General features: G+C 63.9%; 1 protein-coding gene and 1 pseudogene across 1 annotated transcript; both read right to left on the bottom strand.

Moving 5' to 3' along the window:
- Nucleotides 1-3,375: 3,375 nt before the first annotated feature.
- Nucleotides 3,376-7,555, bottom strand: LOC128780677 (uncharacterized; annotated as a pseudogene).
- ADAM8 (ADAM metallopeptidase domain 8) lies at nucleotides 7,015-18,043 on the bottom strand. Its single transcript, XM_045191489.3, has 24 exons — nucleotides 17,998-18,043; nucleotides 17,238-17,341; nucleotides 16,155-16,231; nucleotides 15,960-16,038; nucleotides 15,797-15,873; nucleotides 15,294-15,477; nucleotides 14,959-15,021; nucleotides 14,807-14,875; nucleotides 14,325-14,494; nucleotides 14,119-14,200; nucleotides 13,721-13,869; nucleotides 13,432-13,609; nucleotides 13,085-13,174; nucleotides 12,772-12,961; nucleotides 12,609-12,690; nucleotides 12,116-12,269; nucleotides 11,663-11,740; nucleotides 11,116-11,200; nucleotides 10,686-10,800; nucleotides 10,048-10,240; nucleotides 9,564-9,629; nucleotides 9,345-9,395; nucleotides 8,099-8,176; nucleotides 7,015-7,703 (listed from the first exon to the last, which is right to left on the bottom strand). The coding sequence occupies exons 1-24, from the start codon at nucleotides 18,041-18,043 to the stop codon at nucleotides 7,653-7,655; spliced, it is 2,511 nt and encodes an 836-aa protein (XP_045047424.3). The 3' UTR covers nucleotides 7,015-7,652.
- Between the last annotated feature and the right edge of the window lie 218 nt (nucleotides 18,044-18,261).

Here is an 18,261-nt window from a genome sequence, read left to right as displayed (position 1 = left end):
ACTGCATCCTCTGTCCCCACCCCGAAGCCGAGCCTTCAGGGGCCTGGCAGGCAGGTGCTGGGTGGAGGAGAGGCATGTGAGTCCTTCAGCACCCTGCTCCTCGCCCTCCCCACCTCCTCCCTGCGGCCCCCGGGCCCTCCCTGCCCTGCCTCAACCCACCCCTGAGGGCAGTCAGACACACCTGTGCACACGCAGCAGCCTCCGCTCAGCCACAGGCTCCATGTGGACACTCCTGCTTCCACACATATGTGCACGTGTGTCCATGTGTCTGGGCCCTGGAGGTACCGGGGAGGCTGCCGTGAGGGTACAAGCCACCCCCAGCACAGCCTGGCTCCCGGCCCCTCCCAGACAGGCAGCTGGGCCTGCCCTGACTCAGGCTCTGGGCCCCGCCCGCCCCAGCTATTTCCTGCCCCAGCCCCAGCCCCCCAGGAGTGTGAGCTTTGAGCTGTGGGTCCCCCCTCCCAAGTCTGGGGTGGGTCTTCCTGCTCCTGACAGGGTCCAGTGGGTGCTGCCGGCAGCCCCACTGCCACCGGCAGTGGGCTCTGGACCCCTGCCGAGGCCACCCCCGGAGGGTACTCAGGCACGCCTGCACCCTCCCGCCCCCTGCGCACAGGGAGCCTTCCTGACCCTTGAGGCTCAAGGCTGGGAGGACAGATCATCCACCTCCTGTCCTCTTAGCAAGGGCCTGGGGCCCAGTCCTGGGCGCCAGGAAGCTCTGGCCTGTGCTGTGGGGGCAGGGGCTGCTCCTCCGGGACAAGCCAGCTGACTCAGGGGGCACGTGGGCCGCGTGACTCAGGCTGAAACCCTGACAGGAGGCCTGCGGTTCTCATCCCGACCTGCTTCCCAGGGCAGCAGCGGCTCTCAGCCCGGAAGCATGGGCTCAGGGATGAGGTAGTGAAAGACGAGAACAGACCAAGGCAGGGGTGGCCCCCAGCCCCCAACTTTGTGTGGGAGTGGTGGGGAAGCCTAGTGCCAGGACCAAAAAGCCCCTACCTGTCGCCCAGCCAACCTTGGTATCTGGAGCATCCTGGCCACACCCATTCCCCCCTAATGGAGCCCCCCCTCCCACAGCCCCCATCTCAGGGCCAGGGGCTGCTTGCTGGGCACTGCCCTGCCCACCCTCTGGGCAGGGTCCAAGGCAAGCTCCTCCCCAGGGGCCAGGGACCCCATGTAGACTCTGAGGGGCCCATTCTGCAGGCCCAGCTCTACCCTGACCCCCAAAACCAGAGAGCAAAACTGGGTGAGCTGCCCATCTCAAGTGAGGCACCGGGGACCACCCAGTGAGGGTGGCCAGCACGGCCCAAGGACGTCTCGTCCCCATCCTCCTGGCCCCTCAGGCAGAGGGGCCCACCCAGGGGACACAGCCTCTCTCAAGCAGGCTCTCCCATGGGACTTCAGGTCGGGGGACACATGGTGCTGCCAGCCAGGGGTGGGGACAACTCCGGGCTCACAGACACAGTGGGGACAAGAGCCCTCAAGGCTCTCAGCAGCCAGACCCAAGTCTTCGCCTCCACACGGGTCGGGGCCTCAGGTGACACCAGCCAGGAGCCGACACGCAGCACCGAGTCCCTGGCCTCCAGACTGTCCATCTCTGCTCACTGATGCCCCCCACCCTCTGCACAAGGTGTCCCTCAGCCCACTGGACAGTGTGTGGCCACACGCAGAAGAACCCTGGCCTGGGGGAAGTCCACGTGGGTCCACATTCAGCGTCCAGTTGACTTGGGAGCCTTTCTCTTCGGCCTCTTGCTCCCTGGGGCTCGTCCTCACATCAGGTCGGCTCCCTGGCTGGTCCTTCAGCTCCACTGGGGGCTCTGCCTGACCACCTTCATGTGCAAAACCTTCAGGAAAACACACGCCTCTGCATGACCGACACCCTGAGTGGGCAGTTTCCAGCCCCAGGGCTGAGTGTCCAGTCAGCCCTATTGCAAGGCCACACGGTGGTGGGTAAGCTGGCTGCTCCGAAGGGAGGTGGACTCGGCTGCCACAGGCAGGGACCTGTGGGAAGTGGGCCTGGGGACTTGGGGCGACAGCCGTGTGGGCGCAGGTCACGGGAGGGGCTGGCTGTCCCACCTCCAGCCGCCTGTCCCTCTGCAGCCCTGGGCAGAGCTGGCCGGCGGGTTTGTGCTGACTTTGGGATAGCGGGCGCCTCAGGGTCACTTCTGAGAGCTAACAGTCAAGGAAGCGTTAATGTGCAGGTGGTATGTGGTAGAGCTGGACACTCGAAACCTATGGAATTTTATTGACCGCTGTAACCCCAGTAAAGCCAATCTAAAGAAAAGACGGCCCAGCCGGGCTGCTCGGTCGGGCGGGGCATCATCCCGATGCGCCCAGGTGGCCGGTTCGACTCTGCAACAGGAATCGTGTGCGAGGTGAGGGGACAGCAAGTTGGTGTTTCTTTCTCTCTCTCTCCCCCGCCCTCCTCTCTCTAAAATCAATAAATGGATTTAAAGGAATAAAATAAATCTATTTTCTCAGAAAAAAGCAAACAAAACGTTTTCCTTCAGAACGAGGATGGCCCGGGCTCCTCCCCAGGGCGGCACACGAGCCCTGCCTTCCTGGAAGCACAAGCCCGACCAGCGCCTGAGGGCAAGAGAAGTAGCCAAGGGGGGTTGGGAAGGCTCCTCTGCCCCCAGCACCGTGTCCAAAATGAGGTCAACAGCGTGCTGGCCCACGCTCGGGCTGAGGACACTCCGCTGCAGCTGGCCGACAACGGGAGTCGGTGTCTCAGCGCACAGCCCCCTCCGTGAGCCCTGGAGGGTGTAAGTGGCCGTCACCCCCACCCATCCTGGGCTCGCCCCTCCCGGGGCCCACCCCCCAGCAACGAGTCTCGAAGGGCTGCCCACTGTGTGGACTTCCTCCTGGGCGACTCAGGAGCCACCTGCCAGCCCTGCCCGCCCCGCTGCCCTCAGCTGCTGCCCCCACAGCCCCTGAGTGTTTGTCATCCCACCTGACACACCCACACAGTGACAATCACTGAACGACAGGTAGGGCTGCTGTCCCCTCTGTGTTTTATAAAATCAGTGGTTACGACAAATCCACTCTGTTGGCACAGGAACCAGAGCCCAGGGTCTGGTCACGAGAACCTCAGACAGGCCTCACCAGGCAGGAGCTGTGTGTCTCCTCAGCACTTCCTTCCCGCTGTCCCTCAGCAAAGGCAAACCACAGGGTGACCTCACTTTCCTGCTTTCTCAAGAAAAGAGCTCATCAAGACCGTAACACTCCCCAGGGAACCACCCAGTCACCCCCATTCCTGCCAGCTCCTTTGATGCCGAGCCGACTGGCTGCTCCACCCCCACTATCTCTGCCAGCCCTGCAGCCTGTGCTCCCACAGGGTGGCCCTTCCCTGACAGCGAAGGACCTGAGCGTCTCCTGAGCTCAGGGCTGCTGCAGACCCTTGGTGAAGAAGCAGAGTGTCAGGGGTATTCCTTCAGAACCAGGTGTGCGCCCTTAGAACCAGGTGTGCCCTGGGAACCAGGCTGGCACCCTCAGAACCAGGTGTGCACATTGGGGACTGTCTTCTACCCCCCAGTGTGGCCCCCTGGCCCTGGGCCTGCTGTCCGTCCAGTGCGTCTGGGTGGAAACGCCTGTGACTGCCAGCAGCCCCTGGAACACTCGCCCTGGGCTCTGGCAACTGGGGAGGCTAAGCTGTGAGTTCTTGGGGGAGGGGCACCATACTCTTCTCTATGCTGCTGGGTGTGTTTAGAATAGTTCGTAGTTGAATTGTTTTCTAAATAACCAAACTGAATACAGGTTCTCCCCGGTCAGAGACTCTGAGTATCCCACCCAACGCCATGCCCCCAACGCTGGATCTGAGCTGCGGAGAAGGGAAGGCAGTGCTTCCCTGTGCTGGCTACAACCAGCCCCTCTCCCTCCCAGGGTAGGGGTGCAGACATGGAGCGGCACCCCAGACACTGTACCTTGACTGTCTCCTGCAGAATGGCCAATGCCTGCTGCTTTCCCTCCAGCAGCTGCTGCACCCCAGGGCCCAGGTGCTCCCCAGGCCCCACAGCTGGGGCCTGGCTGAAAGGCAAAAGCCTGGCCGTCAGCCTGGCAGCTGGCGGGAAAGGGTGGCCAGGACACAGTGGCAGAGGGTTCAAGAGACAGGGCCCACCCTTGGCACACACAGTGTCCTGCCTTCTCCGCAGCCCTCTGACTCCAAGAGGTCTTCACCCCAGAGGGCACCGGGGGGTGCGGCAGGCCTTAGAGACAGCAGACCTGGCTCTGGGCCCTGCCTCAGAAGGGAGCCTGGCCAGCAGCAGCTCCCAGGGTGGGGGCAGAGCCCATGTGGACAGGGCCACTCGGGCATGGCCCGGCCTAACGCCACCCTGAGGTGCTGCCTCCAGAAGCTTTCATTTGGACATGTGTCTATCGCGAGCAACAGCCACCCTGTGTGGCCCCTGGACAGAAGCTGTGGGGTCCCACTGGGGGGCCGTGGCCCAGGAGCTGATGGTGTCAGAGCTGCCCTCTCAAGCCCCTTGGAGCTGCCCCCCGGAAGACTCCCAGCCCCATGGGCCCTGTGTCATTTGCCCACCCTTGCCGCCCCTTACAGGAGGCCATTTCCCAGGCCAGGGGGTTGGATGCCAGCAGCGTGGGGGTTGGGCGCAAGCCCCCTTCCTTGCAGCCCACCAGCGTCAGCACTGGAGACGCCTGCGTCCCGCAGAAAGTTCAGAGTCGGACCCCAGACGTGGCCCAGAAGGGCTGACCCCCTGACCGCGTGGCCAACTTGCCTCCCTGCTTTTCCCAGTCACAGAGGGGAAGGGGGTGCAGAGGGGCTGGGGGCCTGTGGCCTGGGGAGGAGCATGAGAATGGGGATTTTCCTGTCCCAGGCAGGCTGGGGGGCCAGGGGGCTGCATCGCCACTCATTCCCTGGTTTCGCTCTCTCGTTGTTGTCAGGTCACAAGACCACAGCCCAACCTGACAGCCAGCAGCTTCAAAGGCGGCACCTGGATGACACATGTAGCTGCACTGGGTGGGTCCTTGTGGACAGCGCAGGCCACCACCTTTTCCCTCAGCGCACACAGGATGGGCTCGATGGCCCCGGGCATACTGGTCACCACCTTTCGGCTGTCGACCTCTGAGACACAGAAACACAGCTTGTGAAAGACTTTCCTGTGAAGGAAGCGGGGGTGGGGTGCAACCCTCAGAGCAGTGCGGCCTGGCTGTCTTCGGAGGGGACCCTAGACGGGGGCCCCTCTTGCCCTGCACCTGCAGAGACCTGGTGGCCCTCCCATCAGGGTCGCAGAATCCTGGGTGCCCTGTGCGGTCAGGCCTGGTATTCCCAGCCTGAGCACCATCTCCCTGATGCGTGTCTCAGGGACACTGTGCAGTGGAAGTCACCTTCCTGCTCGAGTCACTTCACTCTGAGGAAGTCCTGCTGGTTCACCTCCAGCACCCAGAATCTGAGTTCTCAGCCTGGCTATATCTGCCTGCAGTCACCTCCTCCCCCTGCCTCCATCTCCCCCAACCCTGCAGTGTCTTCGGCCCCAGGCTAGGAGCAGGGCCCTCAGCACAGTCTCCAGGGACACCAGGGACCTAGTTCTGACCCCTCGGTTCACCAGAGGGACTCAGGGACACTTCACCCTGCTCCCCACTGCAGCCCCCTTCCTGGCCACAGGTCACCCCACTTCACTGTCCTGCCAGGCGCCTGACCTCGTCCTCCCCAGCACCCTTCACACCTGATGCATCTCCTTTATCTGTCTTCCCTCCACGCTCTCAGCCCTGGGAAGGCAGGGCCAGACCAGGGTTCTTGTTGAGTGAGCAAGTGAGAGGTGTGGTCTGAGTGGGCTGCACACATGGTCAGAAGGCAGGACTGAAACCCCAGTGAGTGGGCCTCAAGGCGACCAGTGCTGCCCTCTTGGTAGGGAACCCCAGGTTGATGATGAGATTCTGATGGACAGAAATATGGATGAACACTGACAAGTCTTCAGGGAAACCCATAGCAAGGATGCCACCTGAGAGCCTGTCCTGGAGACCAGGAAGGGTGGGGGGAGGTGGCCACCAGACCGGCCTCAGAGGGAGGGCCCTCCCGAAGCGAGGACTGGGTCCCCACAAGGAAAGGGGGAGAGGCCGAGAGCCTGTCTGTTGAGAATGCTCCAGTTGCTGTGCTTCTGGTCTGTGTTGCAGGTGGGCACCTAGTTGTGCAGGTCCACGAGGGGTGTGTGTGGAAATGCTTCACAATCTCCGTTAGCAGCACTGAGGGTGGTGGTGGGGGTTGCAAGGTGAGCCAGGTCCACCCAGCCAGGAACCCCTTATATCTTTCCATCATCAGTCTCCATGGCCCCGAGGTGGATCAGAACTGAGACTGGAGTCCTGAGGGAGCGATCGCTGGGACCAGGGCGTGGGTGCTCAGGGGCCGGGTTGTGGGAGCCGGGCTGGGGTCAGAGGTGCTGGAGGGAACCCCAAGTCTGCACCACCGGCCCCAGACAATGTCGGGGGAAGGGAGTTGCCAGTGACGGTACTGAATGCACAGCGCGGCCCCTCTCCACTGCTACCTCCGCCTCTTCCCGGGCGTCAGCGCCCCACATTGCTTCCCCCCGTTTCTCGCGTCCTGCGCTTCCCTCCTGGGCACCCCTCACGCCCTGCTCTGGGGTTTTCAGCACTTTGCCGGGAGCCTGGGGAGCCGGGACCCTTCGCGAGACACCGGTCCTCGCCCGCCCTCACGCCGTTGCTGAAGCCCCGGGTCAGGTGGCGCTTGGGACTGCTGAGCGGGAGCCCGTCTAGCCAGGCATATAGAGGCCACGGGCCGGGTGCTAGACCCTGGAGCTCCCAGCGCGGCTGGAGGCTTATTGTTGGGGCCGTTGCCAGGAGACGGCACCGGAAGGGGCGGGCTGTAGGGCCGTTGCCGGGAGACCAGGGGGCAGGACGCCGGCAGGGTAGGCGTTTTGCAGGTGCTGTTTGAGTTATGCCTGTGGGCTGGGTCTGGGTCTTGCCAACGAGTTCCCGCGACAGGCCACCCGTACTGCTCAGTTTAGGGGGATTATGATAAATCTGAGAGCAAAGAAGGTACAAAGTTGCCGCCTTTGTACAGGGCACGTTTTATTTTGACAAGCATTGGACCCTTAAATCTTACAAATAGAATTCCACCTTGTTGGGCTTCCACCCAATAAAAACCCACCCGGTCATTTAGAAGTTGATCAATAATTTAATAGTAAAAACTAGCTGTTCCTTCTTAAATATCAGGGAAACAGCCTCCGAAGAGGGAGGGGCTTGCAACCTGGGCGGGTGCTGTGGCAGGGTCTTCCTGGGACACGCATGCGCACAGACGCCGGGCCTTCCGCCTGGAAGGGCCTGGAGCAGGAGGGAGCAGGTGCAGCGGCCCCGCAGAAGCCTCCTCCGCGCGAGGGGGAAGGCCCTGGCCGTCGGGAGACGAGCACACAGGCCACCGTGGCTGACCCTGCCTTGCCAGCGTAGCCAAGTGTAGCTAACGTGGATGAGAGGTCAGGAACAGTGGCGGAGTCCTGACCCAGAGGCCCTGGGCTGTGACCCTGGGGTGCTGGAGCGAGACCTTGTCCCCGAGGAAGTGGCTCTTCTGCTGTGACTTCTCACAGTGAACCATGCGAGGAGGGGTACGGTGGGGGAGGGCACAGGGCTCTTTGAACAGGAACAAGCTGCAGACAGGTGCAAGGAGGCCCCCAAGGCTCTGAGCTCAGCCATCACCGCCTCTGGCCGGGGGGTTTCAGAGCAACCTTTGGGCAAACAACTCCCTTGAAGGAGGAAAAATGAAACAGTAAAAACCACCTGCTACAAAAAAACCAACTGAATGTTACTTCCTTTTACACTTCTTAAAACTTAGATTCTTAGTTCACTCGACAATACGCTCCCTGTGCTGGCAGTGGTAATGGTGACAGCCGCCGGGCTCCCAGCTAACACTCTGTGAAGGACTGATTTGGTACTTGGACCCGTAGGTGGAGACAAATTAACAGCCGGGAGAAGCAGCAATCCCTGAAAAGCCCAGAGTAGAGCAGACCCGCAGCTAACATTTCTTTCAGCCCACGGCACAGCCCCAGGGCAGGGGGCAGTGTCCCGGTCAGCCTGCTGAAGGAATACAGCCTGCCCCACTGGCCCTGCAGTTGGGCACTGCCCTGGGGGAGGGGCTCACCTCAGTGGGTCCAGGGTTGGCCCCTTGAACCCGGGGTTTGACTGGTGGCATGGGGGGCGTGCAGGTTGGCTTGACCACCTGGGAGGAAGCAGACACAGTGACAGTGGGTACCACCTGCCCCAGCTGGAGCAGAGCTCTGTCCTGCAAGTGCTCTGCTCTGCCCCAGACCACAGGCTGCCCTGCTGAGCTCTCTCCAGAAAAGTCCTACCCCACACTCTCCTTCCACCCATGGCCACCCGCAGAATGAAACCCAGACCAGCCAGAGATGGTCGCCCTCTCCTCAAGGCCCACGCACCACCCCTACTACCAATGAAGTGTTTAAACTGCCAGAACGTGGGTCTTGGAAGTTGAAAACCAAGAATTAACGACTGAAACTCAGGATGGGGACAGAAGGCTGACCAGGCCTGAGCCATCCATGCTCAGCCCGGCAGCACACCCCAGCGCCCAGGGCGCCTGGGTGGAGCCTGGCATTGTAGTTTTCGATGACCCACAAGGACTCTACTGAAGAGCTGGGCAGCTCACAGCCTCTGCCTGGCCATCCCCACTTCCTGAGCCACAAAGCTCTCTGCCCACCCGGCCCCCATCCGGCCTGTCAAAACCCCTCCGAAGAACATTTTTTGCAACTTTCCGTAAGTCAAAAATTAGTGCTAAATAAAAGTTAAGGAAAGCAACAGAGAATGTCCATTAAGTGAGAATCACAGCCAAGGTCGCTGCAGGGAGATGGATATGGGTTGTTTAAAAAGTAGTAAGAGTCACATCTCAAAGGATGCTGTCGGCCTTGGGGGGCTGGCAGGGGAAGGTGTGCGTGGTAGGGACCGGCTCCAAGACCTAAGGCCACAGGGAGAAACCTGCAGGGGTCAACATCACCAGTGACAGTCATGTGGACACCAGGAGCCCCAACAGGGTGCCTGGGGGCAGAGCCTGCTCCAGGAGGGGCAGCTGGTTGAGGGAGCCCAGCCCTCCCTTCTTTCCCTGTCTGCCGGAAGCAGTGGAGGCAGCCTCTCGCTGGAGGCGGCCTTGGTCCAGGGCCAAGGTGGGCAGGGAGCAGGCCCAGCAATGAGGAGCCCACCAGCACTGGACCCTGTGACCTGCAGGTGGCCCTACAGGTGGTTGGGCTGGCAGGGGAACGCCCCACCCAGACCTGTGGGGTTTGGGTTTCAGGGCAGCTGGGGGTCTGGCCTAATGGGAAAGATGCAGGCATTGCCAAGGGGGTCTCCTGCATGGCCAAGTGGCCAGGTCCTCTCACCTGTTTGGGCTTCAGCTCTGGGAGGGGCTTGGAGGGAGGAGCCGGTCGGAGCTGGAAGGAGGAGGAACAGTCAGGAGCCCAGGCCCTGGGCCCCTGTCCTCGCTGATCAGCCTTCTGAAACTGCGGTGGCTGCACCCTGGGGTCCCCAGCCCACCAAATCCAGCCCCTGGACCGTCTGCCTCCTGGGACCCAATTTTTGCCTCCTAGACAGCTGCTCACCTGCGCTGGGGCTTGCTGGGTGTACACGGGGACTGGGAAGGGTGGGCTGGACATGGCGGCCGGAGGCTGCAGGAGACGGGGTGGTGAGCCTGGGTCTCACAGGGCAGTGCCTCCAGGGGCTCCCCTACCACCCCCATCTCAGGACCCCACGGTTCCTCCCCTCCCAGAGGAAGGATAAAGTTCTGTCCCACCCCCGCTGCTGACAGGGCCCCCAGCCTGACCACGACCCGCACAGTCCCTTCCCTTGGCCTTGTGGACACTCTGAGGTGTTGCCTGGGCCTCAAAACTGTCCTCAGTCCCTGCAGAGGCCTCGAGCCTCAGATTCAAGTTCAACTTCCAATTCTGTTACCAGTGCACGTGGGCCCAGAGACCACCCGTCCCAAAGCCTCTGTCCTGCCTCCAAACAGGGTGCGTGTGGCTCTGAGGCCCTGGGCGAGTGACCCGGCTCAGGGGTCGGTGGCCTGGGGAGCCGGCTGGTGCTTACAGCAGGGGGTGGCCACTTAGAGGTCACTGCAGAAGCCGTGGGCCTGGGGGGCTGGCAGGGGACGGTGTGCGTGGTAGGAACCGGCTCCGGGGGGCCCACGGGGGGAGCCGCAGCTCTTCCCTTCGCTGGCCCGCTGGCCCCCTGGTAGAAGAGGGGGTTGGAGAGCCCCATGGTGGTCTTGGGTGCCACGCTCCTGCTGAGAAAGTTGGACAGCTTAGTGCATCTTGGCCTCAGGGTTTGACCCAGGGACTTGGGGTCCCGAGCATGGGGTCCCTTGGCCTGGCCAGGGTACCCCAAAGCTGCAGTGCCTGCCACCTCGCACATGGACACCGTCACAGCTACTCAGAAAGAACAGCCTCATGTGTCCTGTGCTGTGGCCGGCACAGAGTCAAGGTTCTTACAGGTGGGCAGCCGGCGAGTGGGTGGTGTGGGCATCCCAAGAGAGTTGACATCCCCCAGGGCTTACCACATCACCAACCTGCCCCCGACACGCGTCACCTGCCCCACCCCAGCAAGATGCCCTCAAGGCCCCGCCGCGGGCACTCTTCCTCCTCCAGCAGCAGCGGGGCATTGCCCCACAGGGCCAGGAGGGGCTGTGCTCATGGCAGACAGGCGTTGTGCAAACCAGGTGCCCTCACCTCCATCGGATGCGGCTCCCAGCCTTGCGGTGGATGACCACAGCTGCCAGGGTGAGGCTCAGAGCCACCAGCAGCAGCACAGGCACCAGCACGGGCACCAGGAGGCTCTCGGAAGCTGCGGGCACAGGAGCCCAGGCATCATCAGGGCAGCGGGGCGGGGAGGGCGGCCAGGGCCCTCCTGCCCCCACACCCCATGGTGAGTGCTCGTCTGAGGACCCTTCTCCTGTGAGGCCAAGGAGGGGTCACAGGCTCCTGGGCCCAACCCTAGACCTGTGGGCTCGGAACACCTGGGACTGCAAGTCCGAATCTTTACGTTAACGATTCCCAGTGGTTTGGGGGCACACAGCTTTCTTCTCACACCCAGGTGGTCCCATGGGATCCACCCCATCAGGCTGTGTGGGCATGGAGGCCCCGGGGAGTTGGGCCCTACCTGTATGCACTTCTGCCAGCAGCTCCGCGCAGCGGGGTGGGGCCCAGCCCGGCTGGCAGTGGCACTTCCCCTTGTGGTTGCACACCTGGGGACAGCCAGGAGTCAGGAGTGGGCCCTCGGGGCCCACAGAGGCCCCAGGCCCAGCCTGGGCCTGCCAGGGGCTCTGCTGTGACCCTGCTGACAGGGACAGGCCCCTGCGTCCAGAGGCCCAGGGCCATCACACTGGCCGACAGCAGCAGCCCCTCACCCGGGGACCAAACTTCAGAGGACTTCCTAGGCAGAGTAAGGGTGGACAGTCCGCCCTCCGCAGGCAGCTTGGGGTTGCTCCAGCCCCTTGTTTTAAGCTCTTGGGGGTCTCCCGTCCGTCCCCCACATGTCACTAAGAGCTGAGTGCTCTCGCCCATCTCAGAATACAGCAACCCGGCCCACGTCCACGGGACCCAAGGTGGCCCACAGACCCCCGCCCACTCCAGGCCCCTGCCCTCTGTCCCTCAGGGCTCATCCTAAGCACGGCCGGCAAGTCTCCTTCACCCCAAGGCCCACGCACCCCGTGGCCGCTGCACTGGGCAGAGCAGTTTCTGGATCTGTAGACTTGGAGGTCCTGGCATAGCCCTTTCCAGCAAACCTGGAGGGTGGAGGGGCCTCATCAGGCAGGCTCCCCACCCCTGCCCCCCACTGCCCCAGCAGCCAAAGCAGACCTGAAACCTGCAGGTGAGCTTCGAGGAGGGGCAGCCCTGGCCACCACAGCCAGGGTGGCCTTGTCTGCAGCCCACTGCTGCCACCAGGGCACAGAGGACCGGTCCCACCTGTCCCCTCTGGGGACTTGCAGACTGAAAGGTCTTCAAATCACGTTAACTGAGCTTCCCTGCTGCCTCTGCATGCCCCGAGCCTCTACTGAGGACAGGGAGCCCGTCACACGGCACTCCAGCTACCAGCGCCCTGCTTCGGGACATGCCTGGGACCTCAGGGGGCACGGGCGGGCCTGTGTCCAGTCACTCACCCTCTGGTCGCCACACTTGGTGCCTTCGAGCACTTGCTCGTACGCAGAACTGCCCTCCAGGCCAAGAGCCTGGCAGGAGTTGGGGGAGGTGGTGCAGTAGCTCCGCCCTGGAGGCGCCTGCCCACCTTCACAGAACAGGACGCCGCATGTGGCCCTGCGGACGGAGGGACTCGCCGTGGTGCCAGCTCTGCTGGGCCTGCTGCTCCGAGCACACCGACGTGCTCGGGGGCCCAGGAGCTGCTGGGACCCGAGGCCCAGGACCCCTGGATGGGCTGTGGGGTTCACTGGTGGGGCACCCACACCCCCAGACACGGTGGCCCATGCTCCCTCCCACAAGGAAGCATGGGCAGGCCTGGGGGTCCAGGAGGCAGGGTAGGCCTCTGCAGACCCCTGACTCAGGCCCCTGCTCCTCTGTGCAGAGGACCTTCTTGGGCGACCCCACTGATGGGGACGTCCCAGGAGCCAGGGGAGTTGGGCTGGGCTGGATGCTCACCCTGCAGAACCAAGGCGGCCGCCTCTCCTGCAACCCGGCAAGAGGCTGTAGGCGTAGCATCTCTCCACCGCAGCCCGGCTGCCTGTGGGGGCAACAGGTCAGTCCTCTGGCTCGCAAGCTGCAGCCACCCTCAGGTCCACGGGTCACCTGCTGCCTGCCTCACCTGGCCCCCACAAGTCCTGGCACCGCTGGGTCCGCGTGGGGCAGGCTCCACCATAGCAGTAGCCCCCCGCACAGACCGTGCCGTTCTCCTGGAAGGCGTCCTCCGGGCAGGCCGGCTGGAGGCCGTCGCAGTGTTCCTCCAGGTCACAGGCGTCCTTCTTGGGGCGGCAGAGCTGGCCAGCCGGCTTCACCTGGCCCAGCAGAGCTAAGCTCACGGAGGGAATGGCAGGCCCCAAACGGACCCACGCCTGTTGCTTAGTCCCTGCCCACCCAGTGACCTGGGGGCGCAGCTGGGCTGGGGGCGGGGGGCTCACCCTACACTCGTGGCAGCAGGCGCCGTGGGCACACTCTGCCCCCTCGGCCAGCCGGCAGGTGGTGGCGTTGCAGCACAGGTTCCGACAGTCCTGCAGGCAGGGGCCTTGCTGAGGGTCTGAGCCCAGCTCCGGACCAGCCTGGGCCCGCCTCCCCCATGACCTGCCCTCGGGGGGACAGGGCCTTCCTACGGTCCCCTCCCCGTCACTGCAGGTATCAGAGAGTGGGAACCTGTTCTGACGGTGGCTGATGGTGGCTGTGGGCACTACGGGCACCCAGTGTGTCAGGACCAGACGTCCTAACCTGTGGGACGGAGAGCCGGGGCTGGGGCAGGCAGGGGTGGCCGTACCTGGGGCTGGCCGCAGTCACACTGCTCCCCGCGCTCCACAAACCCGTTCCCACACACGGGGCCGCCCACCAGGCGGTTGAGGTCTGGCTCATTGGCCAGGCAGGTGGTCGGGAGCTTTTCCATGAAGGTCTGCAGGTCGGCCCGGCTACAGTGGCTGAACATTCTGGGGTACGGGGAGCTGGGGAGAAGGGTGTCTCTCAGGGGGAGGGCGGGCAGGCCAGCTGTACCTCGGGACACCCCCCTCTGCAGGCACCTTCTGTCCATCTGGCAGGACTGGGCCGGGCCTCACCTGATGCTGGACGCCATGACGCACTTGCCGGTGCCGGGGCCTGCAGGGCAGTAGCAGCCCTGGATGTTCTCATCGTGGTTCATGCCCAGGTTGTGGCCCATCTCGTGGGCCATGGTGCACGCCACACCGATGGGGTTCGTGCTGTGGTCCTGCCGGGAAACTGTGCTGACTGGTGCTGCCCACTCAGCCCAGGCACCCTGCTGTGGGACTGGCCCCTCAAGCAAGGCCGGCGTCCCTTCCCATCAATGCTTCTTAAAACATAAAGCACCCTCCCAAACAGGCTGCACAGGGGTACAGCCTGGGGACCAGCAGGCGGGCCTGAGTCCTGGGGTCTCCCCAGTACACGTCCCACCTCAAGCTCTGAGCCGGGCTCCCCAGCTGGGCCGGGCCCTCCGCACCTGGTTCACAGCCCCCGAGTGCCGGGAGCACATGGCGGACACCTTGGCCAGCCCCACGGTGACGCCAGTGAAGTCGATCCCACTGGAAACAAGAGCAGTGTCTACAGGCGGGCACCCCAGGGATGGCCACACTCCTGAGGCCCCGTGACCCTGCGACCCTTCCTGGCGGTGGCCCTTCTGGCTGCTCATCGGGCACGGCTACTCACGTGATGAGCTGTGCATTGTCGTGGGTGTGCCGCCCCACCAGGTGCTGCATCCGCCAGGCCAGGAAGTTATCCAGCGTGGCACTGGCGTCGGAGCTGACCTCGATCTTGTCCTTGCCGGTCCACATATCCAGACCCACCAGGACCACGCGGAACCCCAGCTCCTGATACAGCTGTGGGAAGATGGGCCCGTGGGTCAGGCTCCCGGACATAGGCCAGGTAACCACCTGGACAGGCAGGGCCTAGGTGGCAGAGGCATGTCTGCTGCGGGCGGGACTGACTGAGCTGCCCCCTCACTGCTGGTGGCTCGGTTGCCTGTTCCCACCCCTCCCCCGCCCTGCCACCTCAACAACCAGGGTCTCTGTCGGGCTGGGTGCCTCCAGGTCCAGAATGGACCAGTGTTGCTGGGAGCCTGGAAGCCCCTGCTGGGGGAGGAGCCCCTGGCAGCCCATGGGGGGCACCCTCAGGATAAAACCGGTCCCCACCTTGTCCACGTGGTTCACCACCTCCAGCACACGCCTGCGCACAGCTTCTGTGCTGCCCAGCCTCTGGAACTGGAGGACAGCAGACCCTCAGCTGGCAGCCTACAGGCGGCACCCTCACCCACCTGCCCCACCCGCCCGCCCGCCCAGAGCACCTCTGCGCTGTCTGTGACCACATACAGCTCCACATAGCGGGTCTCGTGGGACCACGGTCGGTTCTGTGAAATGGCAATGAGAAAAGCCGGTTAGCGGCCCCGGCCACAGCCCTCCTGACCTCAGCCCAGTCTCCCACTGACCATCTCTCGGGACCCCTGCTCATTGAGTGTTGGGAAGCCTGTCTGCAAGGCATCAGCCCTCTTTGCAGCTGCTGGGCAGAGCCAGGCACACGGGCCAGGGGCAGGGTGGGCAGCATGCTCACTTCGCTGCACCCACAGGGAGCCTGGGGGAGGTGCGGCCCGTGGACAGGGATGCAGCTGGGCGGGGTCCTTACCCGGGGCCTGAAGGCCGCGGCGGTCCGCGGGCCCAGGAGGCTGTCCAGACTGGTATTGCTGACCCCGCAGATCCCGGCTTCCTGCCGCAGGTGCTGGGGCTCATAGAGTGCATGCTGCCCTTCCTCCCCACCTCCCGGCAGGGGCTCAATCAGGTGAACGGCTGAGCCCACCCTGAAAAAGCCCCTATGGGCAGAGGGGAGCAGGAGCCCCCAAGTCAGCACCCCACCCCTTGCACACTGTCAGGGGGCGGGGGGATGGAGAGCCTGGAAGGACAGGAGGCCCCTGCTCTGCTCTGGGACATGGTGGGGACAGTGTCCAAGGCCCTTGGGAGCCTCACTCATCAGGAGCCAGTAACTTATAAGAGAAGCCTGGACACCCAGGAGCGGAAATGTGTCCCCAAATCTGGCCTCTCTCTTCTGGGCTCAGTTCACTGCTCTGGATGGCCGGGGGTAGCACTGGGGCCCTGACTTCCTGACCCCATGCCTGGGTCTGAAGCTCTCACCTGAGGCCGTCACAGGTGCTGAGGCTGGCAGCGGAGTGTGGCTGCCCCTCCACGTGGCCCTGGTAGAAGCAGTGGTCCTGCGGAGGGTGGGCGTGAGGGCTCTGCCGGCCTTGCCCCCGGAGCCCTCACGGCCACCCTGGGCGGGGGGCTGCCCGGGCCATACCTGCCCCTGCAGCGCCTCGGTCACCTCGGAGCCGTTGGCAGCTGTGTAGGTCTCCGTGTAGCTGGAGGCCACCAGGTCCCTAGAAAAGAGCCACTGTGGGGCCAGGTCCCTGCCTGCCACCCCCATGGAGGGCACTCCAGGAAGCCGGGGGGTCCAGGACACAGGGGTGCTGTGGGCAGGCCCAGCCCTGCTCACCTGTTCTTCCGCAGGTGCAGGGTGATGTTGTGCCCCTGGGTCCCAAGGACATAACTCACGCTCTCTGGGTACAGGCCCTGAGCCAGGAAAACAGAAGGGGTCCAGGGTGAGGGCCCTGTCCTGGGCTGTGCCCACCTCAAACTTGGGGTGGAGCTCAGCTGATGGGGCCACAGCCCGGGCCAGGCGCCCCAGCCTGGAAGCCCTTCAGGGGGCTCTGGGGGTCACTCAGCATCAGGATGGTGAAGGATGCTGGGCTGGGCTGCATGCGGGGGTCCTGGGCAAGCCTCAGTTTCCCCACCTGTCCACACAAGGACGATGATGACATCCCTTCCCCAGGAAGTGAGGGGAGGGGGATGCAGCCCAACAGGCAGCACAGGAGTGGGGGGGGGCAGTGGGGAGCCCCTGCAGCCCCAGGCATCCTTCCTCTAAGAGGTCCTGCCCTTCTCTGCCCCTTGCCAGGGACAGTGTGCACCTCGCCCTCAGAGTGGGGTGAGGGTCCAGGGGCTCAGGGCTTCTCCACGACGGCGAGGTCAGGACAGGGCTGCCCGACCCCCTTGGGCAGTTAGTCAGTCTGTCTCTCTCACACACATACACACCTGCTCCAGGAGTGACCCAGGCTGGTTCTAGGGAATCCCAGCCCAGCCCCAAAGGCCCCAGGAAAGGTGTGTTGCAGTCACGCAAGGCCCAGGCTCCCAGGGAGCGGTCCACCCCACCCCTCCAGCCTAAGGAGGAACTTGGCTTATCACAGCAAGTGAAACTGGGGAGTGGCCTGGGCCTCGGGGCTCCTGGAAGAAGCAGGGCCGCAGGGGCTGGGCAGAGCAGCCCACAGGGAGAGGCAGGTTGTAGGAAGTTGGGGCCTTGGGGGGAAAGCCAAGCCAGAGCAGAGAGAGCTCAGATAGGGAGGGAGCCCCCTCAGAGGTCTGCTACAAAGCCCAGAAGCCCACCTGGCTCTCAAGCCTAAGGGTGGTCCCTTGCAACTGGCTGGGACACACAGAAGTCACAACCCTTTAAGAGTCAGGCTCTTTGGGGTCAGGGAGGGATCCCCCCACACCACCACCAGGCCACTTTCTGGCCAACACTCACCAAGTGGGAGGGTAGTGCTCGGCGGGTCCGGGACCCTGGCAGGCGCTGGGGCCACACCACCTCGTACTGCTCCACATGGGGCAGAGGGGTGCTGGGGGCAACCACTGCGGGAGAGAGGGGTCAGCCGGTAGCATGCAGAGCACCTGCCTCCTGTGCTGGGCGCCCCTTCCCAGGAGAGACAGCATGGGATCAGGCATCAAAAAGACAGCAGGACCCCATCTGGGCTGGGTCAGGTGGACCCTGCCCCACGCCAGCCCTTCCAGGAGCCCACAGGCCCTGGGTGGGAAGCCTGCCCACCCTGTACTTTCCATCTCAATTACCCGAGAAACGACCCACCTCCCTGGCATCAACAGACAGCAGGGCAGGCCGTAGCCACCCAAAGACCCTGCCCTTCCTCTTCACAAATGCGTGTCTCTGGGGCTGTTACCTTGTCAACCTCCCCCTGGGGGTGTTCCAGCCCTGCTGGACCCCCAGCTGCTCTTTTGGCTGCCTCCGGCATGGGGCTGGGATACCTCAGAACCCCAGCCCAGGGGGTTCTGGGAGCCATGGTGGGGACAGGGCCAGCAGCACCCTTGGTCCACGCCGGGCTGGAGCAGGAGCTACGTGGCTAGACAGCTCCGCTCAGCTCCAGGGCACGGCTCCTCAGTCCCCCTCCCAGCAGGACTGGGGGCCCCAGGCACTGGTCTCCCTAGTTCCCCCTTGAAGGCCAGTCTTGGGACAGGAGCTCCCCCACCCCTGGCCTGGCTCGCCCCGCACTCACCCTGCAGCCACAGCGTTCCAAGCAGCCACAGTCCGAGGCAGAACATGGCCCGGGTGAGGGCCGGGACCCGGGGATCCGGGAGCATGAATGGGGGCCTGGGACTTGAAGTCTGGTGTTCTGGGGGCTGGGGGGTCCCAGGAAGGGGATCTGGGAACAGGGAGGGGTGGGGTGGGGTAGGGATGGGGGTCTGGGGTCCTGGGGCACGGACTAAGATCCGGTGGCTGGGGAGCCAGGGGTTCGGGATCTGAGGGTGTGGACAGGAAT

Source organism: Desmodus rotundus, chromosome 4, assembly GCF_022682495.2.
Source record: "Desmodus rotundus isolate HL8 chromosome 4, HLdesRot8A.1, whole genome shotgun sequence".
NCBI classification, from domain to species: domain Eukaryota; kingdom Metazoa; phylum Chordata; class Mammalia; order Chiroptera; family Phyllostomidae; genus Desmodus; species Desmodus rotundus.
This window is presented reverse-complemented; position numbering and strand designations above follow the sequence as displayed.

Coding starts and splice junctions, on each gene's coding strand:
- ADAM8 (XM_045191489.3), bottom strand. CDS start 18,043: ATGTTCTGCCTCGGACTGTGGCTGCTTGGAACGCTGTGGCTGCAGG. Junction 14,495..14,806: donor TGGTGAACCACGTGGACAAG/GTGGGGACCGGT, acceptor ATCTTCCCACAG/CTGTATCAGGAGCTGGGGTT. Junction 10,241..10,685: donor GGGAGCCGCATCCGATGGAG/GTGAGGGCACCT, acceptor CTTTCTCAGCAG/GAGCGTGGCACCCAAGACCA.